Source organism: Salmo salar, chromosome ssa13, assembly GCF_905237065.1.
Source record: "Salmo salar chromosome ssa13, Ssal_v3.1, whole genome shotgun sequence".
NCBI classification, from domain to species: Eukaryota; Metazoa; Chordata; class Actinopteri; order Salmoniformes; family Salmonidae; genus Salmo; species Salmo salar.
The window spans coordinates 103,107,484-103,130,371 of NC_059454.1; the positions used below are offsets into that span (position 1 = coordinate 103,107,484).

The window sequence follows — 22,888 nt, forward strand, 5'->3', positions numbered from 1 at the left end:
AATAGCATACTATAACGTTACTGTTACACCAAAAACAACACCTGATTTCTTATTATATTTTTGTAAATTGTAAATAAGAATGTGTTCTTAGTGTTCTTAACTGACTTGCCTAGTTAAATAACGGTTAAATTAAAAAAGTTTTTTTTAGGATGGTTAGCTAAATAGGAAACAACAACAACAAAAAAATCGCATGAGGCCAAAACTCAACAGGGCTCGAATGTAAACTACTAGGCAGAAGGTGCAGGAAATACAGGAAGGATATATACTGTAGTTTGTTAACACCATCTGCTCTAATTTGCAAATGAAACAGTCATTCAGTTACAAGAAGATCTAAATGCATATTCCGTATTGTTGTGTTCTGCGGGTGTCACTGTGTAGGCTTATACCCCATTTCATGGACGCTCAATCCATAGGTTAGGCTGTACAGTGCGTATAAGCATGCGCCCAATGTAATTCTGAATTTAAATGCATCCACAGTGCATTTTCAACAGATTTATACTTTTTGGGGGTCAAATTCATTAATAATTGTCTTTTGTTGAATTTATATAACAACATTCCAACCTTGTTTATCATTATCTACTCCAATTGTGGCATGTTTTCACAATGTTTATCCTATAGCATGTTTCAATGGGTGACTTATTTTGAAGGCGAACCGCCGATTCCACTATTGTTGCTGACGCTAATGTTGTTAAAGACACACACCTGCCTAAAAGCTAGTGAGTAACTATTTAATTTGAGAGAAAATTAAACCCGAGTGCGTTAATTTAGCTTAAAATCAAAGTCGCGAAGAAACAAAAAAGTATTCCCTCGACCGGGAATGATCATGGATGCGCCGATGATGCTGGTGTTGATGATGATACACTCAAAACATTAAAAAAATATATATGTATCTGTGATGCGCTGCTACCAATGAATGCATGTATGGATTAATGAATGGATGGATTAATTCAAACTAATACTCAATTTCCCATGTTTCTTGCAATGTCGCACTCGCGTCACCAGTTGCACATGCCTACTCGTCTTTTTGTGCAAAGTCAGGTTTGTTTATGCACTGAAAAGCGTAATGGCGCCGGACAGGTTGTGATGAGCTAGCGGGAATAGTAACGAATAACTACACCCTCGGAAAGAGTACGTGGTGAAATAAGTGAAGAAACCTAAGCTAAATTGCTCATCGGTAAAATGCAGATCACTTTGAAAACCCTCCAGCAGCAGACATTTAAAATCGACATAGACGAAGAGGAGACGGTGAGTTGAAACCACCATGCATTTGTTGAAGGGGGGTGGATGGCTTAAGTTACCGTTGGCTAACAAGAGAGCTAACGTTAGCTAGCACACATTCTAGCTAGTTTGACATGGATAGCTAGATAACTACTGTAGGTAGCGAAGCAATTTAAACATGTTCAAGTCCCCATTCAGGTAGTACATTAGTAATCATCTTAACATAAAGTAGTAAATTGCTTCATATACACATATTGTGATTTTATGATGCAAAAAAAATCTGAAACTTGAGGAAATAGTAACTAACGTTGGCTGATTTATGCTAGCTTTAGCTAGTAACGTTAGCTACCTAATTAGCTGAACTTTATTAATCTCAACTAGCTAGCTCATTAGCTAACGTTGTCTAATTAAGTCACTTTTGTCATGCATAGTTGCAATTTGTTTACAATGGATATTTATTCAAAACGGCAACTTTTGGGTTTGTTTATAGCTAGTTAGCTAGCAAACGCTCGCTAGCTAACTACTGTTAAGTAACGTTAGCCATCTATTATAGCTAGCTAACGTTAATCACACTTAGCAATCACAATCACACTTGTTAACGTTAGTCACACTTAGCTCGGTAGCTAGCTAATAATGAAGCAGTTGAATAGTTTGTTAGCTATTTGGCTAATTAATGGTTCAGAACATTGATCCATATAGCTAGCTATCTAACGACAGCTCTAGGTTTGACAACATATTTCTCACAATGGACTTAGATCCCTTTATACTTTGTCTACTTTTTCTTTACAGGTAAAAACCTTAAAGGAAAGAATTGAGAATGAGAAGGGAAACGATGGTTTTCCGGTTGCAGGGCAGAAATTGATATATGCAGGTACAGTTTGTATTTTATTACCCTACTCTACATTTCGTCTGGCAGTATAAGGACTTAGTTAAAAAGTGCATAATAAATCGTTGTGCTGTCGTAAAATAATGACATGTCTCTGTTGGCTTGCCTTGTGGCGCACTGATAAGAGAGCTGCATAAGTATGTCAGTACACAGGTTGTCATCTCAATGTTTTCATGTACACTGAACAAAAATATAAACACAACATGTAAAGTGTTAGTCCCATGTTTCATGAGCTGAAACAAAAGATCCCAGAAATGTTCCATATGCACAAAAAGCTTATTTATCAAAAATGTTGTGCACATCCCTGTTAGTGAGCATTTCTACTTTGCCAAGATAATCTATCCACCAGACAGTGTGGAATATCAAGAAGCTGATTAAACAGCATGATCATTACACAGGTGCACCTTGTGCTGGGTAAACTAAAAAGCCACTCTAAAATGTGCAGTTGTCACACAATGCCATAGATGTCTCAAGTTTTGAGGGAGTGTGCAATTGGCATGCTGACTGCAGGCATCCTGACTGCAGGAATGTTGCCAGAGAGGTTGCCAGATAATGTTATGTTAATTTCTCTACCATAAGCCGCCTCCAACGTCATTTTAGAGAATTAGGCAGTACGCCAAATCAGCCTCAACTGCAGACCACGTGTAACCACAACAGCCCAGGGCCTCCACACCCAGCTTCTTCACCTGCGGGATCATCTGAGACCAGCCACCCAGACAGTTGATGAAACTGAGGAGGATTTCTGTCTGTAATAAAACCCTTTGTGGGGAAAAACTCATTTTGATTGGCTAGGCCTGGCTCGCCAGTAGGTTAGCCTATGCCCTACCAGGCCCACCTATGGCTGTGCCCCTGCCCAGTCATGTGAATTCCATGGTTTAGGGCTTAATTAATTTATTTCAATTGACTGATTTCCTTATGAACTGTAACTCAGTAAAATCATTGAAATTGTTGCATGTTGCATTTTTGATATTTTTTATCAGTATAATTATGTTATGGGAATGCAGAAATAGTGTTCAGTCTGTGTATGTGACATTTTTAAAGCTGCAATATGTGACTTTTTGGGAGACTTGAACAAATTCACATAGAGATGTAAGTTATAGATCTGTCATTCTTAATGAAAGAAAGTCTGTGGTAGAGCTGTTCTATGTACACTATATGCTTCCCAGTCTTAAGTTTAGTTTTTGTGTTTTACTTTCGGTTTTCTATACCAGCTTCAAATACAATATTTTTGGTTATGGAAAATATTTCACAGCGATTTAGATGGTATAATGATTATCTACACTATAGTTGCTTGTTTTGTAAATAAACGGAATTTAGGCGAACTATTTGAATTTTAGTAACTTGGAAATGGTTGAGCGATTTCAGCATAGTGCATCTTTAATGTTTCTTCACCACTATGACTTCACTTATAGGTGACAGGATAGCAGGGTTCTCCCCAGGGATAGGCTTCTGTGAATTTCATTGGCATAGAATGTCAGGGTTCTTGAAGCATTGTTGGCTGATAACTGACTATCTTCATGTTTGTTCCTTGCAGGGAAAATCCTAAATGATGACACTGCTATCAAGGACTATAAGATTGATGAGAAGAACTTTGTGGTTGTCATGGTGGCAAAGGTAAGGTATTAGAGGGGTTGAGATCTGGCCTTTATTGTGGAGAATTTAAGAGTAGATGGCACAGAACTGTTTTTGCATCGTAAAACAATTTTCACACACCAGACCATAACGCGCATACTGTGGCACCCACTGATAATGGCAGATGGACTTAATTAACTTTCCATGTCATTGGACGTACGTGTCTGTGTATGATGTAGATTTCCTAGGCCTGTCACACCGGTGTTAATTTAGTCAACAAAAATTGTGACAAATATTAATCGAACACCAATTTCTTTTCAGTGGCAATTGACGAGATTATAACTGACTAAATAGACCCAGGAAAAAAATTACTAAACAAATTATTTTTCATTTCAGTTGACTGAAACGAGACTATTATCCCTGTGACTAAAATCTCACTAAGTGGACTGGACAATAGTTTTTGGAGAGATTGAGCGCTTTTCAGTGACGAGCACAATTAATATTAGCAGCACAGATGCGCAGTTCTGTTCAGCATTGGGAAGGACACGCCACGCCCGGCACAGCCTAGCCTACATCAGTTCGTGTCATAGATTTTCAAGCAGATTTAAGTCAAAACTAACTTGGCCACTCAGGAACTTTTATTTTCTTTCTGGTAAGCAACTCCAGTGTAGATTTTGGCCTTGTGTTTTAGGTTATTGTCCTGCTGAAAGGGGAATTAATCTCCTAGTGTTTGATAGAAAGCAGAATGAACCAGGTTTCCCTCTAGCATTTTGCCTGTCCTTAGCACCATTAAGTAAAAAAAAAAATATCTTCAAAAACTTCCTACTCCTTAATGATTGCAAGCATACCCATAACATGATGCAGTCACCACTGTGCTTAAAAATATGGAGTGTTCCTCAGTAATATGTTGTATTGCATTTTCCCCAAACATAACTTTGTATTCAGGACAAAAGGTCAATTGCCATGCCACATTTTTTGCAGTATTACTTTAGTGCTTTGTTGCAAACAGGATGCATGATTTGAATATTTTTTTATACTGTACATGCTCCCTCCTTTTCCCTCTGTCAATTAGGTTAATATTGTGGAGTAACTACAGTGTTTTTTTTTTGTTGCCTATCACAGCCATTAAACTCTAACTGTTTTAAAGTTAGAGGGTAGTGCGTACCAGTACATCACTGGGGCCAAGCTTCCTGCCATCCAGGACCTGTATTACATTTAAGTCATTTAGCAGACGCTCTTATCCAGAGCGACTTACAAATTGGTGCATTCACCTTATGATATCCAGTGGAACAACCACTTTACAATAGTGCATCTAAATCTTTTAAGGGGGGGGGGGGGGGTTAGAAGGATTACTTTATCCTATCCTAGGTATTCCTTAAAGAGGTGGGGTTTCAGGTGTCTCCGGAAGGTGGTGATTGACTCCGCTGTCCTGGCGTCGTGAGGGAGCTTGTTCCACCATTGGGGTGCCAGAGCAGCGAACAGTTTTGACTGGGCTGAGCGGGAACTGTGCTTCCTCAGAGGTAGGGGGGCCAGAAGGCCAGAGGTGGATGAACGCAGTGCCCTTGTTTGGGTGTAGGGCCTGATCAGAGCCTGAAGGTATGGAGGTGCCGTTCCCTTCACAGCTCCGTAGGCAATCACCATGGTCTTGTAGCGGATGCGAGCTTCAACTGGAAGCCAGTGGAGAGAGCGGAGGAGCGGGGTGACGTGAGAGAACTTGGGAAGGTTGAACACCAGACGGGCTGCGGCGTTCTGTATACTAGGCGTTGTCAGAGGAAGGCCCCAAAAATTGGACTTTTTACATTGGCACCCCCCCTCTTTGTTTTTACACTGCCGTTAGTCACTATTTATTATCTATGCATAGTTACTTTACCCTACCTACATGTACAAATTACCTCGACTCAGCTGTACCCCTGCACATTGACTCGTTAATGTGGTACCCCCTGTATATAGCCTCGTTGTTATTTTACTTTGTTACTTTTGATTTAAAAAAAATTAAGTTAGTTTATTTACTAAATATTTTTTTTTTAACTGTATTTCTTGAACTGCATTGTTGGTTAAGGGCTTGTAAGTACGCATTTCACCTGTTGTATTTGGAGCATGTGACAAATAACATTTGATTTGAAGATGTGATTTGGCCGGGGACTTCATTGCAGGGAAACTTCAATCTGTTTTTCCTCATTTCTACTAGCATGTTAAATGTTCAATCAGAGAGACAAAAAATACCTCTAGTCCACATTTACTCCACAGACACGTACAAAGCTCTCCCTCGCCCTCCATTTGGCAAATCTGAACATAATTCTATCCTCCTGATTCTCGCATACAAGCAAAAACTAAAGCAGGAAACACCAGTGACTCGGGCAGCAAAGAAGTGGTCAGATGACACAGATGCTCAGCTTCAGGACTCTTTTGTTAGCACAGACTGGAATATGTTCTGAGATTCCTCTGATGGCTTTGAGGAGTACACCACATCAGTCACTGGCTTCATCAATAAATGCATCGATGACGTCGTCCCCACAGTGACTGTACGTACATACCCCAACCAGAAGCCATGGATTACAGGCAACATCCGCACTGAGCTAAAGGCTAGAGCTGCTGCTTTCAAGGAGTGGGACTCTAACCCGGAAGCTTATAAGAAATCCCGTTATGCCCTCCGATGAACCATCAAATAGGCAAAGCATCAATACAGGACTAAGATTGAATTGTACTACACCGGCTCTGACGCACGTCAGATGTGGCAGGGCTTGCAAACTAGACTACAAAGTAGAGGTCGACCGATTAATCGGAATGGTCGATTAATTAGGGCCAATTTCAAGTTTTCATAACAATCGGTAATCGGCATTTTTGGCAACCGATTTGCCAAATTTTTTTTTTTTTTTTTAATATATATTTTTTTAACACCTTTATTTAACTAGGCAAGTCCGATTAAGAACACATTCTTATTTTCAATGAAGGCGTAGGAACGGGGATTAACTGCCTTGTTCAGGGGGGATTCGATTTTGCAACCTTCCGGTTACTAGTCCAATGCTCTAACTACCTGCCTTACATTGCACTCCACGAGGAGCCTGCATGGCAGGCTGACTACCTGTTACACGAGGGCAGCAAGAAGCCAAGGTAAGTTGCTAGCTAGCATTAAACTTATCTTATAAAAAAACGATCAATCTTAACAATCACTCGTTAACTACACATGGTTGACAATATTACTAGTTTATCTAACGTGTCCTGCGTTGCATATAATCGATGCGGTGCCTGTTAATTTATCATTGAATCATAGCCTACTTTGCCAAACGGGTGTTGATTTAACAAGCGCATTTGCGAAAAAAGCACTGTCGTTACACCAATGTACCTAAACATCAATGCCTTTCTTTAAAATCAATACACAAGTATATATTTTTAAACCTGTATATTTAGTTAATATTGCCTGCTAACGTGAAATTGTGTCACATCTCTAGCGTTCATTGCACGCAGAGTCAGGGTATATGCAATAGTTTGGGCCGCCTGGCTCGTTGCGAACTAATTTGCCAGAATTTTACGTAATTATGACATAACATTGAAGGTTGGGCAATGTAACAGGAATATTTAGACTTAGGGATGCCACCCGTTAGATAAAATATGGAACGGTTCCGTATTTCACTGACAGGAAAAACGTATTGTTTTCGAGATGATAGTTTCCGGATTCAACCATATTAATGACCTAAGGCTCGTATTTCTGTGTGTTATTTTGTTATAATTAAGTCTATGATTTGATAGAGCAGTCTGACTGAGTGATGGTAGGCAGCAGCAGGCTCGTCAGCATTCATTCAAAACAGCACTTTCGTGCGTTTTGCCAGCAGCCCTCAATGCATTGCGCTGTTTATGACTTCAAGCCTATCAACTCCCAAGATGAGGCTGGTGTAACCGATGTGAAATGGCTAGCTAGTTAGCCGGGTGCGCGCTAATAGCGTTTCAAACGTTACTCGCTCTGAGACTTGGAGTAGTTGTTTCCCTTGCTCTACATGGGTAACGCTGCTTCGAGGGTGGCTGTTGTCGATGTGCTCCTGGTTCAAGCCCAGGTAGGAGCGAGGAGAGGGACGGAAGCTATACTGTTACTGGCAATACTAAAGTGCCTATAAGAACATCCAATAGTCAAAGGTATATGAAATACAAATCGTATAGAGAGAAATAGTCCTATAATAACTACAACCTAAAACTTCTTACCTGGGAATATTGAATATTCATGTTAAAAGGAACCACCAGCTTTCATATGTTCTCATGCTCTGAGCAAGGAAATTAAACGTTAGCTTTTTTACATGGCACATATTGCACTTTTACTTTCTTCTCCAACACTTTGTTTTTGCATTATTTAAACCAAATTGAACATGTTTCATTATTTATTTGAGGCTAAATAGATTTTATTGATGTATTATATTAAGTTAAAATAAGTGTTCATTCAGTATTGTTGTAATTGTCATTATTATAAATAAATCGGCCGATTTAATCGGTATCGGCTTTTTTGGTCCCCCAATAATCGGTATCGGCGGGGGGGAAAAAACATAATTGGTCGACCTCTACTACAAAGGGAAGCACAGCCGCAAGCTGTCCAGTGTCACGAGCCTACCAGATGAGCTAAATGCCTTTTTATGCGAGAGCATGTGAGAGCATCTGCTGTTCTGGACGACTGTGATCACGCTCTCACTAGCCAATGTGAGTATGACCTTTAAACAGGTCAACATTCACAAGGCTGCAGGGCCAGACAGGACGTGTACACTGAGCATGCGCTGACCAACTGGCAAGTGTCTTCACTGACATTTTCAATCTGCCCCTGATTGAGTCTGTAATACCAGCATGTTTCAAGCAGACCACTATAGTACAGACCTGCCAACATGCACGCATTTTGTGTACCAACTACGCTATTCTCTGTCCATGAACGCAGGTACGAGATCCAATTTTAATAGTATGCAGAAATGTTATTTATTTTACATTTTAATAAAAAAAAAAATCCACTGAGTAAATCTAACATCCCGATTCTCAAGCTGCAACACACCGACATGTAATGGAGTTTGTGTCAACAGACATGGAGATTAATACATCATTATTGGACGTAGCTGCCCCGTGTCTGCCCCTCCTGTTTGTTGTGATGCTGAGTTTGCCGACTGTCAGCTGTACGTAAACACATGGACAAATCCCTTTTCGACGCCGTGCCAGCAGTTCACTAGCTAGTGAAAGAAATGAAATGCAAATATGAAAAATAACTGGTCGCATTTGTGCGAGTGTGATATACATTTAATTCTGCATCCCATTAGTTGTATTTTCCACGTAACATTACGAGGATCACGCAACCTGATATACTGTAACTAATTATGATCCACGTCACAAAAAGCATTACAGAAGTTTAATAAAAATAAATGTAAACATCTTGGCATTAAATGGAGTCGGGAGTTTAGAAGACTGAGCGATGAATGAGTGTCCGGTATTAGCTATAGATGCAATGCTTCTAAAAGGCCTTTGCACAAAATATGAGATTTTATCAATTTCGAAAATCTGAAATTATGTATGTGCTGCAAAGACATACAAATCCAATAGGCACCTTTTACATAGGCTGAAACACCGGACTCTTCTAGCGAACAGCGTTCAGATTCCCTTTGCGGTAGCCTACTTAAGCTTTGTCTAGCCAGTTTGCGGTCTGTGTCGACGCGATCATTTGTTTTTATTATGTTTTCAAAATTATTTTGCTTTTAGTGTTCATTAGGAACCGTGTTTTAAAAGCGATCAGACTCACAAACAGCACGAGCATGCGGGGAGAAAGAACACCAATTCGGCACGTGCTACGCGAGAGAGTTGAATCTACAATTTGCCGCATGCATCTGGTACACTAAAAAGTTGAACAGGGTTGGCAGGTCTAATAATCCCTATGCCCAAGAACACTAAGGTAACCTGTCTAATTGACTACCGACCCGTAGCACTCGCATCTGTAGCCATGAAGTGCTTTGATACACTGGTCATGGCTCACATCAACACCATTATCCCAGAAACCCTAGATCCACTCCAATTTGCATACCACCCAAACAGATCCACAGATGATGCAATCTCTTTTGCACTCCACACTGCCCTTTCCCACCTGGACAAAAGGAAGACCTATGTGAGAATGATATATTTATTGACTACAGCTCAGCGTTCAACACCATAGTGCCCTCAAAGCTCATCACTAAGCTAAGGACCCAGGGAGTAAACACCTCCCTCTGCAACTGGGTCCTGGACTTCCTGACGGGCCGCCCCCAGGTGGTAAGGGTACGTAACAGCACATCCGCCACGCTGATCCTCAACACGGGCTCCTCAGGGGTGCGTGCTCAGTCTCCTCCTGTACTCCCTGTTCAGTCTTGACTGCGTGGCCAGGCACCATCATTAAGTTTGCCGACAACACAACGCTGGTAGACCTGATCACCGACAATGATGAGAAAGCCAATGGGGAGGAGGTTAGAGACCTGGCCGCGTGGTGCCAGGACCACAACCTCTCCCTCAAAGTGATGAAGACGAGATGATTGTGGACTGCAGGAAAAGGGGGACTGAGCATGCCTTCATTCTCATTGCCGGGGCTGTAGTGGAGCAGGTTGAGAGCTTCAAATTCCTTGGTGTCCACATCACCAACAAGCTATCATGGTCCAAACACACCAAAACGGCTGTGGAGAGGGCACGACAAATCCTATTCCCCCTCAGGTGACTGAAAAGATTTGGCATGGGTCCTCAGATCCTCAAAAGATTTTACAGCTGCACCATCGAGAGCATCCTGACTGGTTGCATCACTGCCTGGTATGGCAACTGCTCGGCCTCCGACCACAAGGCACTACAGAGGGTAGTGCGTACGGCCCAGTACATCACTGGGGCCAAGCTTCCTGCCATCCAGGACCTCTATACCAGGCGGTGTCAGAGGAAGGCCATAAAAATTGTCAGACTCCAGCCACCCTAGTCAGACTGTTCTCTCTGCTACTGCACGGGAAGCAGTACCTGAGTACCAATATAGGTCCAAAAGGCTTCTTTTAACAGCTTCTACCCTCAAGCCATAAGACTCCTGAACAGCTAATCAAATGGCTACCCAGACTATTTGCGTTGTCCCCTCCCCACCCCCTCTTTTACTCTGCTGCTACTCTTTGTTCATCGACCCATAGTCACTTTAATAACTCTACCTACATGTACATATTTCCTTGACTAACCGGTGCCCCCGCACATTGACTCTGTACCGGTACCCCCTGTATATAGTCTTGCTACTGCTCTTCAATTATTTATTTTATTTTTTATCTATTTTTAATTCACACATTTTTCTTAACTGCATTGTTGGTTAACCTCTTACATCTAGACGTTCCGCTAGCGGAACACCTGCTCCAATATCCAATGATGGGCGTGGCGCGAAATACAAACTCCTCTAAAATCCCAAAACTTCCATTTTTCAAACATATGACTATTTTACAGCATTTTAAAGACAAGACTCTCGTTAATCTAACCACACTGTCCGATTTCAAAAAGGCTTTACAGCGAAAGCAAAACATTAGATTATGTCAGCAGAGTACCCAGCCAGAAATAATCAGACACCCATTTTTCAAGCTAGCATATAATGTCACAAAAAACAAAACCACAGCTAAATGCAGCACTAACCTTTGATCTTCATCAGATGACAACCCTAGGACATTATGTTATACAATGCATGCATGTTTTGCTCAATCAAGTTCATATTTATATCAAAAAACAGCTTTTTTACATTAGCATGTGACGTTCAGAACTAGCATACCCCCCGCAAACATCCGGTGAATTTACTATATTACTCACGATAAACGTTCACAAAAAACATAATTATTTTAAGAATTATAGATACAGAACTCCTCTATGCACTCGATATGTCCGATTTTAAAATAGCTTTTCGGTGAAAGCACATTTTGCAATATTCTCAGTAGATAGCCCAGCCATCACGGCTAGCTATTTAGACACCGACCAAGTTTAGCCCTGACCAAACTCAGATTTACTATTACAAAAGTTTGATTACCTTTGTTGTCTTTGTCAGAATGCACTCCCAGGACTGCTACTTCAATAACAAATGTTGGTTTGGTCCAAAATAATCCATCGTTATATCCAAATAGCGGCATTTTGTTCGTGCGTTCTAGACACTATCCGAAGTGTAAATAAGGGTTACGAGCATGGCGCAATTCGTGACAAAAGATTTCTAAATATTCCATTACCGTACTTCGAAGCATGTCAACCGCTGTTTAAAATCCATTTTTATGCCATTTTTCTCGTAAAAAAGCCATAATATTCCGACCGGGAATCTCCGTTTAGGTAAACAGAGGAAAGAAAACGAAGCATTCGGTCGACGCGGGCACGAGCCTGAGTCTCACAGTACTTTAACCAGCCACTACCCAAACGCGCTACTTTGTTTCAACCAGAGCCTGCAAAGCCACGATTCAGCTTTTTGCCGCCTTCTGAGAGACCATGTGAGCCGTAGGAAGTGTCACGTAACAGCAGAGATACTTTGTAATGGATAGAGATGGCAAAGAAGGCCAAGAAATGGTCAGACAGGGTACTTCCTGTACAGAATCTTCTCAGGTTTTGGCCTGCCAAATGAGTTCTGTTATACTCACAGACACCATTCAAACAGTTTTAGAAACTTTGGAGTGTTTTCTATCCAAAGCTAATAATTAGATGCATATTCTAGTTTCTGGGCAGGAGTAATAATCAGATTAAATCGGGTACGTTTTTTATCCGGCTGTGAAAATACTGCCCCCTATCCATAACAGGTTAAGGGCTGTAAGTAAGTATTCCACTAGGGTCTACGCCTGTTGTATTCAGCGCATGTGACAAATGCATTTTGATTTGAAGTCAAATTGGCCTCATGTTGAAATCCCGGAGTGGTTTCCTTCCTCTCCGGCAACATGGTTAGGAAGGACACCTGTCTGTTTCTAGTGACTAGATATTACACTTTGGATGGTGTATCTTCCCCCTGCTCAAACGGATATTTGACGTCTTTTTTTTCTTTTTATAATCTTGCCCCATCTACCAATAAGTGCCCTTTGCGAGGCATTGGAAAACCTCCTTGGTCTTTGTTTGTAATTCACTGCTCGGCTGAGGGACCTTACAATTATCTGTATGTGTGGGCTACAGATATGAGGTAGACACTTATTGCACACAGTGAGTCCATACAACTTATTAGGTGACTTGTTAAAACTTCTTACAGATCAAATCCCTTTAGTGGGATCGATTTGACAGCAGCCAGTGAAAGTGCAGGGCGCCAAATTCAAACAACAGAAATCTCATAATTAAAATTTCTCAAACATACAACTATTATATCCCATTTTAGAGATACACTTCTTGTTAGTCCAACCACACTGTCCGATTTCAAAAAGGCTTTACGGCGAAAGCATACCTTGTGATTATGTTAGGTCAACGACCTAGTCACAAAAAAACACAGCCATTTTCCAGCCAAAGAGAGGAGTCACAAAAAGCAGAAATAGAGAAAATGAATCACTAACCTTTGATCTTAATCAGATGGCAGTCATAGGACTTCATGTTACACAATAATGTATGTTTTTGTTCGATAAAGTTCAGATTTATATCCAAAAATCTGTTTACATTGGCGCATTATGTTCAGTAATGTTTTGCCTCCAAAATCCGATGATTTTGCAGAGAGCCACATCAATTTACAGAAATACTCATCATAAATGTTGATATAAGATACAAGTGTTTTACATAGAATTAAAGATACACTTCTCCTTAATGTAACCGCTGTGTCAGATTTCAAAAAAGCTTTACGGCTAAAGCACACCATGCGATAATCTGAGTACAGCGCTCAGGCACCAAAACAAGCCATACAGATACCCTTAACCCGTTCGGCAATTTCATTGGTCTAATGAAAGCTTCATGCCGCCAAAAAACTGAGCACGTCACAGAATGTTTTTTTTTTATTATTTATTTATTTTTTTAAATTTGAAAGCGGGAAAAATCCATATTAGCCGCGTCATTGTTTAAGCCGCGAGGTTCAAAGCGTGGGAAAAAAGTAGCGGCTTATAGTCCGGAAATTACGGTAGTTTAAGCAGACTGTGTCTTGTGACCTAGATGAAGATCAGATGAAATCCTATGACTAATTTATGCAAAAATCCAGGTATTCACATTTGTTTCTTGCCACTGTAGCCTAAATCCTTTTTGTCATTTGAATAAGACTTAATGATATTATAGTCAATGACTAAATCTAAAAAATAAGTGGCAAAATTAGCTGACACACACCTCAATATCACACTGACAGAATGCAGATTGCGTCCCACAGTGCAGTCGATTGGAATCAGTTGTTACAGCCCCCCTTCCCATGCACACAGGTGCAGCAACAGTTCATGCAATGATTGAATATTCTACCACACTGAGCTACAATATGTCACTTCTGCACAGTTTGAGTGTCTGATAATTGGCAGCAGGTAGTGTCCTTGAAAGATTGAATAGTAAAGATTGCTGTTTATTTGCATATCTATGAGTCTTGGATCTGATTCTAACTTTTTGCAAGATGAGTAGCCTACGAGGCTAGCAAGCTTGTTTGCTTGCTGTGTTTTTGCTTAGTAAAAAAGGAAACTATTGCTACCTCACAAAGTGAAAGTGACCTAAAATGAATACCGCTTCACAGTAATTCCCAATGTGTCCATGTCTGTAGCCAAAAGCAGATCACAGGCTTCTTACATGATCCAATCCATATTGGTTAAATCATTGTTACTGTATCACTTATAGGCATAAGTGTTCTTTAAAAGATGCCTTGGAAAGCAACAAAAACCAAGCGCTGTGGGCATCCCCTTTCTCTCTCTAGCCTAAAGCAGCCCCAGCAGCTGCCCAGCCTTCCGGTTCTGCCGCCACCACCACCACCTCCAGCACTACAGCCCCCACAGTACCCACTGCTGCCTCCCCAGGCTCAGATAACCCACCAGAGGGGTCCAAACCAGCCGAGGAGAGGCCCTGCAACACTTCAGCCCCAGCATCAACCCCCACCAGGTAGGTCTGGTTTGGCAGCCACTGCTGTGTCAGAAATTACATCTTATTCCCTATATTGTTCACTACTTTTGACCAGAGCCCTGTTGCCTATATCGTTCACTACTTTTGACCAGAGCCCTGTTGCCTATATCGTTCACTACTTTTGACCAGAGCCCTGTTGCCTATATAGTGCACTACGCTTTATTTTATTTAGTGCACTACATAGGGAGTAAGGTGCCATTTGGGATGCTATCGATGCTACCTCGACCTGAAGACCACAGTCCAGCTGCTAGCCATTAATAGGAAGCTTTTTTTACCGGCCCCTTTCATCGGTAGCCTCATGCAAAGGCACAGACACGCCGGTAGCGTTTGCCAGCTGAGACTACTTAGCACCTCTGAACAGAGTGCCAGCCGTCATTTGCAAACCGATTCTACATGTAGAATCATGCGAAAAAATGTCGGCAGTCGCCCACCGGTGGGTGGTCCCTAAAACGCACTGAAGGAACAGCAGATGGACGTGCGGTGTGTGTTCTCTCCTAAGACGAGGCCAGTAGACTAGTAGACATGTTGCTAGTGTCTGAGCTTATAGAAGGATGAATGCATCTCTTTGTGGTTGTATTTTAGTCAAAGGCAGACCATGTGATATACAACAGAACAGTACTCATCAGTGTCACGCTCCTTCTCTTTCAGTTCCTCTGGTCTATTGACAAATGTGAACATGTTCGAGGAGGCAACTTCTGCTCTGGGTAAATTGTCTTCCTGATATAAGTTAACATAATTGAGTATATATATGATTGATTATCCTTTATCTCGTCCTGTAATAGATGGGTATATGGCCATGTGTCTTGGTTGTCTTCCCTGTATAAATATAGATAAAGAAGTGAAAGGCATAGCTCTGCCTCACAATCTGTTTTTATTAGGCAATGTTTATCCTAGTGAATGATGTCATCTGAAGCTTTCAGAATCTTTCATATCAAAATGCTCTCTGATCGGTTGGTTGTTCTTCCTGCTCCTCAGTGACAGGCCAATCGTATGAGAACATGGTGACAGAGATGATGCTGATGGGCTACGAGAGGGAGCAGGTAGTGGCAGCGCTCAGAGCCAGCTTCAACAACCCAGACAGAGCTGTGGAGTACCTGCTTACAGTAAGTGCGCGCCTTTTTCTGACACGCCTTTTTATTCAGTGTGAATGATCATGGGTCATGTGAAGGAAATGCTATAACCAAGCCCCAGCCACTTCTAGCTAAGTGGATGGGTCACTATTGTCTAGACATGTACACATGTTCATTAAATACAATAGATGGTCGTAATCACCCCAAGACACACCTGGCTAACCGGATGGGTCATGTAATCATTTAGAGAATTGGGAGTCTTGTTTAGACATGTAGCTAGCTAGCTAAACAATGAACCCAATGGTGCTGTCAAGACAACTGGGAACTTGGAAAAATACGAGGTCAAATCATGACTGCAGTGATCTTCAGGTCGGAAAGTCAGGGCTCTAGAATGACCGTTCAAAAGATTTTTCCCATTCGTTTGTCGTCTTCTCCCCCCCCTCCCAGAGTTCCCAGTTGTCTTGAACGCAGTGACGTCTAAAGTCAGAGATTTCCGAGTTCCCAGTTGTTTTGAATGGGGCAATAATTCCAGCCCATACTACTAGCAATAAAAACTGATTGGCATAGCTAGCCACCTAGCTTGAGTCTGCAGGTAGCTAACTAACTAGATTCAATGTTAAATCATATTATTACACAGATCATACACGTAACGCTAGCGAGCCAGCCAATGCAAGCTAGCTAATTGTATGCTTTAACTTGCAATGAAAATTACTTTCTGACAAAATTAGAAATGTATAATTTATCTGAAAATGTAGCTATCTAGACTCTTATCCGAATGAATTAATGATTCTTCCTCTGTCACTGATGCTGTGGTTGCCCTTTGTTTGAAGATGTAATCCGGAGACAGGTGTTTTATACAACAGCCTTCGGTGTTCTCTTTTCAAAATTCTGGCGTTCGCTAAACGCCAGAATTTTCTCCATCTCCTTAGCTATCATACTCATCTTCCACCGGGCATTTTACTGATTTCAACACTCTCAACTTCTGTGATTGTCATTTCTTCCCCATCACTGTCATCAGAAGCCGAAGTGGAAAGGATTATCTACACATACTGAGCAGCTCATGTTATTGACAGAAGCGTGGCAGACCAATCCGAACTCATCTCTCGTCATGTCCAGCCAATCCATTATCTAAGCCTATCATGGCTAGCGGGAAGGTTCCTGGCTTTTTCCATGGCTAAATCAACTAGGCTTGTAATTTAACAATTGTATTAGTATTTACAGATGGCATACAAGTTTATTATGGCACATGAAAGTTCATATGTTCCAGTAAGCATTTCTGCCAAAAATCCACATTTTGATAAAAAAAATAATAATAATGTTTACGTTCAAATACCTCTCCTGTGAAGTAGTGTCGTGTGCCATACGCCGAGTTTCCTGAAACGAGTCACACATGTTATTGATTGGTTATTCCATAGTAAAACAAACAAAATACCCCTTGTTTTTCAAGTACCTCAGGTTTTCTATTTTATGATGGTTTTCATCCACATGTTAGAGCTGGAATGAAGCCAGATAGATTCCTCCACAGTTTGACAGTTCTCACGTTGGGTCACTAATGCGGTAGCGAACGTTGTCGTGTGTGTTCTTCAGGGGATCCCAGCTGGGGAGGAGAGCCATGCAGGTGCTGACCCAGTGGTGCCCTCTGTGGGTGGAGGAACTCCAGCTCTCAACACAGGCAGCATGACGACCCCCGCCAGCGTTGCAACAGGAGGTGTGTGTGTGTGTGTGTGTGTGTGTGTGTGTGTGCACGCGCATGTCTGCCTCTATACTGGGTAACAACACTTATGTATGCTGTGGACACTAAGAAAACATTTGCATTTTATTCTCTTTTCTCTGAAATAATAAGAAACTGCTAACATATTGACTGACCATTCTCAGCATCAGCTAGATTCTGAGATGACCTCCATGTTGCACTGGATCGATTGTTCCATGCCGTAAGCGGTTTGGAGGTTAAAACACTGGTGTGGAAATGGAACTGTGTGGAAATATACTGAACAAAAATATAAACGCAACAGGTGTTGGTTTAATGAGCTGAAATAAAAGATCCCATAAATATTCCATACACAGTTTGTTTCTGTCTAATGTTGTGTACAAATTTGTTTACATCCCTGTTAGTGAACATTTCTCTTTTGCCAAGATAATCCATCCACCTGACAGGTGTGGCATATCAAGAAGCTGATTAAACAGCATGATCGTTACACAGGCGCACCTTGTACTGGGGACAATAAGGCCGCTCCAAAATGTGATGTTTTGTCATACGGCACAATTGCCACAGATGTCTCAAGTTTTGATGCAGCATGCAATTGTCGTGCTGACTGCAGGTATGTCCACCACAGCTGTTGCCAGAGAATTGAATGTTAATTTCTCTACCATAAGCCGCCTCCAATGTTAGAATGTGGCAGTACGTCCAACCAGCCTCACAACCACAGACCACGTGTAACCACGCCAGCCCAGGACCTCCACGTCTGTCTTCTTCACCTGTGGGATTGTCAGAGACCAGTCACCCTGACAGCTGATGAAACTGTGGGTTTGCAAAAGCAAAGAATTTCTGCACAAACTGTCAGAAACTGTATCAGGGAAGCTCATCTGCGTGCTAGTTGTCCACACCAGGGTCTTGAGCTGACTGCAGTTTGGTGTCGTAAGGTGACTTCAATGGGCAAACACTCAAATTTGATCGCCACTGGCATACTGGAGAAGTGTGCTCTTCACGGATTAATCCCGGTTTCAACTGTACATGGCAGATGCGTCGTGTGGGCAAGCGGTTTGCTGATGTCAACGTTGCAAACCGAGTGCCCCGTGGTGGCGGTCGGGTTATGATATGCACGGCCCCATGTTTCAAGGATCTGATCTGTACACAATTCCTGGAAGCTGAAAATGTCCCAGTTCCATGGTGTACATTCTCGCCAGACGACATGTTTGTGATGCGATGGATTGACATGTACGACAGCATGTTTCAGCTGCACCAATGTTCAACAACGTTCCACAGCCATTGAAGAGGAGTGGGACAACGTTCCACAGCCATTGAAGAGGAGTGGGACAACGTTCCACGGCCATTGAAGAGGAGTGGGACAACGTTCCACGGCCATTGAAGAGGAGTGGGACAACGTTCCACGGCCATTGAAGAGGAGTGGGACAACGTTCCACGGCCTGATCAACTCTAAAAGAGATGTTGCGCTGCATGAGGCAAATGATGGTCCCACCAGATACTGGTTTTCTGATCCAGCCATGTGAAATCCATAGATTAGGACCTAATGAATTTATTTAAGTTGACTAATTTCCTTATGAACTAACTCAGTAAAATTATTTGAAGTTGTTGCATGTTGCGTTTACATTTTTGTTCCGTATAGTACAAGGACCTGTGTGGACATGGAATGTAGAACTGTGGAAACAGAACACCTCTTCTCCCCTCTCTGTGTATCCAGCCAACCCTCTGGGGTTCCTGGTTAACCAGCCTCAGTTCCTCCAGATGAGACGGATCATCCAGCAGAACCCCTCTCTGCTCCCTGCCTTACTACAGCAGATAGGGAGGGAGAACCCCCAGCTTCTGCAAGTATGGACGACTCGCACCGTACTCTTATTTTTGTGTTTATTTAACCTTTATTTACCTAGGCAAGTCGGTTAAGAACAAATTGTTATTTACAATGACGACCTACCCCCGGCCAAACCCTCCCCTAAGCCGGACGACACTGGGCCAATTGTACGCCGCCCTTTGGGACTCCCAATCACGGCCGGTTGTGATACAGCCTGGGGTCTGTAGTGACGCCTCTAGCACTGTAGGTATAGTGCCTTAGACCGCTGCGCCTATCAGGAGCCTGCTGTGCCATTCTTACAGGCACCAAAGACACAGCACACACACTGCCATTTACAAGCACTGCTATTTACAATATACTCCTGAATTGATGATCCAGACTATTATTCCACAATCTTGTAGTTGAACTGGTTAAAATGAGCAGTAGTTTTATCTATCTGGAATTCAGCATTCAACTAGTCTGTCTGCCAAATCAATTCCCCTCTGTATCCTTCATCTCTTCAGGCCTGCATAGTAAAGAGATGAGATCAGAGCCTGAAGGCATCGCAGCAGACCCCCACTGGGGGACTGTCTAAAACACTGTCGTGTGTCCCAAATTGCACGCTAGTCCCTTTTACAGTGCACTACTTTTGACCATGGCATCTACTAGCATGCTAGTAGATACCCATAGACTTCCAGTCATTGCACTAGCGCTAGTTAGCATTACCTTGTGAAACTATCTCTAACTTCCTTCATTCTGGACACAGATGCATAAAAATGGTATCCACAAGTTAATCTGACTCTAGGCCGGTCATTGTAAATAAGAATTTGTTCTTAACTGACTTGCGTAGTTAAATAAAGGTTACGTTTAAAAAAAAAAAAAAGTAGATAAAGGGCCTCATTGCAAAAATCCTGAAGTATCCCTTTAGGAAATGGCTGTTCTTTTCCGTTGGAAACATTTTGCTACAGTGTGCCCTAATGAACACAACCATGTCTTGTTTTCCCTCCCAGCAAATCAGCAGCCACCAAGAGCAGTTCATCCAGATGCTGAACGAGCCAGCCCAGGAGGGGGGACAGGGTGGTGGTGGAGAAGGTGGTGGTGGAGTGGGGGTTGGTGGGGAGGCTGGAAGTGGCATGAACTACATCCAGGTCACACCCCAGGAGAAGGAGGCCATTGAGCGGGTAAGGAAGGAATCTCACAGGTCATGATGGCTGTTGATAAGTGGCAACAGTTGAAAATTAGCTGGTTAGCTAAATCTGGAACATTTACAGAAATGTCAGTTAATCTGCATTGTCCATGTCAAATAAACCTAATAACAAAAAGCCAAGTGTTGATTTCAGACTGCGGTGTTTTCAACTGAAGATTAATGACTATTACACAGATGGATATCTATCTGAGTAAACATGTCATGCAAATCATGTCATTTCTGAATTCAAGATCTTTGTTAATTTGATTTCAATGTTGACTTTGTCTGTTTCCTCTTCAGCTAAAAGCTCTAGGATTCCCGGAAGGACTTGTTATACAGGCCTACTTTGCCTGTGAGAAGAACGAGAACTTGGCTGCTAACTTCCTTTTACAACAGAACTTTGACGACGACTAAAAAGGGAGCCATGATAGTAATTTTGATCCATCCCCCCCCCCCACACACTTTTTTGATTGATCAATATCTGATAAAAGCATAAAAACATGGGTATTCACGTTTTCCTGAATTTTACTACAAATCCATGATACATCTTCTTGGTAACAGTGGATCATAGTTTTGGTGAGAAATAAAAGCTTTTTCTAATCACCTTAATGGTTGAATTGAGTAACAGCTACTTGGTTTATCAGATCACCGGTGTACTACCCATTTTTATTTTATTCAGCCAAAGACCAACATGATTGTTTCTCATAAGGAAATAAATACTGGTTGAAAGGGTTGATTGCAGAATGTGTTTTACAATGTTATGAAAGAGGAGGTTGTATGTGATTGGGAAGTTTATGGTATATTCATTCCTATACATAATTGTTCTTGCTTTTTCTGTGTCTCAATTTACCAGTATAGGGATCCCAGTACATAATCAAAAATTGCAGTTTGAAATGACAGTGAAGGTTTTTAAACAAGCAACGTTGTTACCTTTTACATTTTTATTAAACTTCCGACATGAACTGTGTGATACAGCATCTAAAATGAGTTGCCAAGGCAACTGTACAAATATGGGAAGTACTGATGTATTTTCATGCAACCTGAAAATAGAAATTGAACCTAGTTCTTTGTCACCTGAGGCATGTATATGGTTTCCCTTGCTTATAGTAGCCTAGTGTTTACAGTTACTATCAACTTGATTTACTGTAATTTTTACATAAAAATAAAACTTTTCAACATGAATAATGCCCAATTTGTGTTGGGGGGGGTAAAAAGCTCTTATTGACTTAAGTTAACTCCATGAATAATACTCAATGGGATATTGATCTTATTTAAAAATGCATTTTGGTTAGGGTCTGTAACACCATACAGTCTTCTACACGACAATCTTTCAAAAAGTATGATTTTTTAAATTATTCCTTCTCTAATTGGTATGCAGTCATCTGAAAACCCATGATGATCGGTGAAAGTGGCAAATACCTACATGAGAGGAAGCCACATCACAGTATTGAGATGCGACCGTACTGGATCACATGTAAACAATCCTCCCTTCCCGAGCAGATTGTTCTACATGGACCAGCAGGGGGCAGTATTGACCAACATACATTGAAATGCTCGATCCAGACCACTTGGTGTGTGTGAGAACTGACGTTCCACATGTTATATGTCACTGACACTCAATGAAATACATTTTTGACTGACTTAACTACACTTGGTACATTATTGTAAAGGTTAGAGAAGTGTTCCGTTTGAAAGTGAAGTTTGGCATCGTGCATCTGTGTTGCTTATTGACATTTCTATAACGAACTTTGGAAATTAAATATCTAGTGTTTTATTTTCTCAAGGGTTTGATATTTTGTGATTTATGACCCGTAAATGAGCCTTCTCTGTTTCCACTCAGAAACAGAATGTAAATGTTATTTTCAAGTCAACATTTGTTGTAACTGTCTGACATCAAAATCCACCACTATAATGCAAGCTGGCTCTGATTTACTTTAATTAAAACTATGATATAAAGCTGGGGAGACATTTTGATTTATGCAAGGCCAATTTTGACGGCGCAGTGTGTGATCATCTAATATAGGAAAAGCAAACGTTGTACTAAGCCATTAACTGACTTGCTGGTTAAATATAATTTGAATGTAAGTCTTCGTCTTCAACATCAGTCAGTCAAATGGCAAACATTCAAGTCAAGTATATGATTTCACTCAGAGAAGTGAGATTGCATTAGGATAGTAATAAAAACACATGACACGCAAGTGTTCTGCAGAAGTTGCCCCTATACAGATCTAGGATCAGCTTGCCCATCACACATTGTAAGTCGGAGCTATGCAAAACTGACCCAGGATTAGTGTCTAAGGATAACGTCACCCTAATCCTGCATATGTCTAGCCCTCTACAGTACCAAGAAAGAATACCCTCAGGTCTGAGCAGGTACCAGCAAGTTTCTGTGTGATTGTTTCCAAAACATCGACTTTCTTCCGGTACATCAACCTGCCTGGTT

General features: G+C 41.5%; 1 protein-coding gene across 2 annotated transcripts; it reads left to right on the forward strand.

Annotated features, from left to right (window-relative positions):
• Window positions 1–990: 990 nt before the first annotated feature.
• LOC106568459 (UV excision repair protein RAD23 homolog B) lies at window positions 991–21,627 on the forward strand. 2 transcript variants are annotated; one of them, XM_014138827.2, is made up of 10 exons: window positions 991–1,245; window positions 2,008–2,089; window positions 3,639–3,718; window positions 14,481–14,662; window positions 15,332–15,387; window positions 15,659–15,786; window positions 17,341–17,461; window positions 19,173–19,300; window positions 20,270–20,440; window positions 20,746–21,627. In XM_014138827.2, exons 1-10 carry the CDS (start codon window positions 1,180–1,182, stop codon window positions 20,857–20,859), a joined length of 1,128 nt encoding a protein of 375 aa, XP_013994302.1. In that variant the 5' UTR covers window positions 991–1,179; the 3' UTR covers window positions 20,860–21,627. The 2 variants fall into 2 exon arrangements, with proteins under 2 accessions (XP_013994302.1, XP_013994303.1); XM_014138828.2 differs by lacking the exon at window positions 2,008–2,089 and having other exon boundaries at window positions 1,017–1,245.
• The last annotated feature ends 1,261 nt before the right edge of the window (window positions 21,628–22,888 follow it).

Excerpts from the sequence above, each read along its gene's own strand:
- LOC106568459 (XM_014138827.2), top strand. The coding sequence starts at position 1,180 with ATGCAGATCACTTTGAAAACCCTCCAGCAGCAGACATTTAAAATCGAC. Across the intron at positions 14,663-15,331 it reads CCAGCATCAACCCCCACCAG|TTCCTCTGGTCTATTGACAA; the intron begins GTAGGTCTGGTT and ends CTTCTCTTTCAG. Across the intron at positions 17,462-19,172 it reads CGCCAGCGTTGCAACAGGAG|CCAACCCTCTGGGGTTCCTG; the intron begins GTGTGTGTGTGT and ends CTGTGTATCCAG.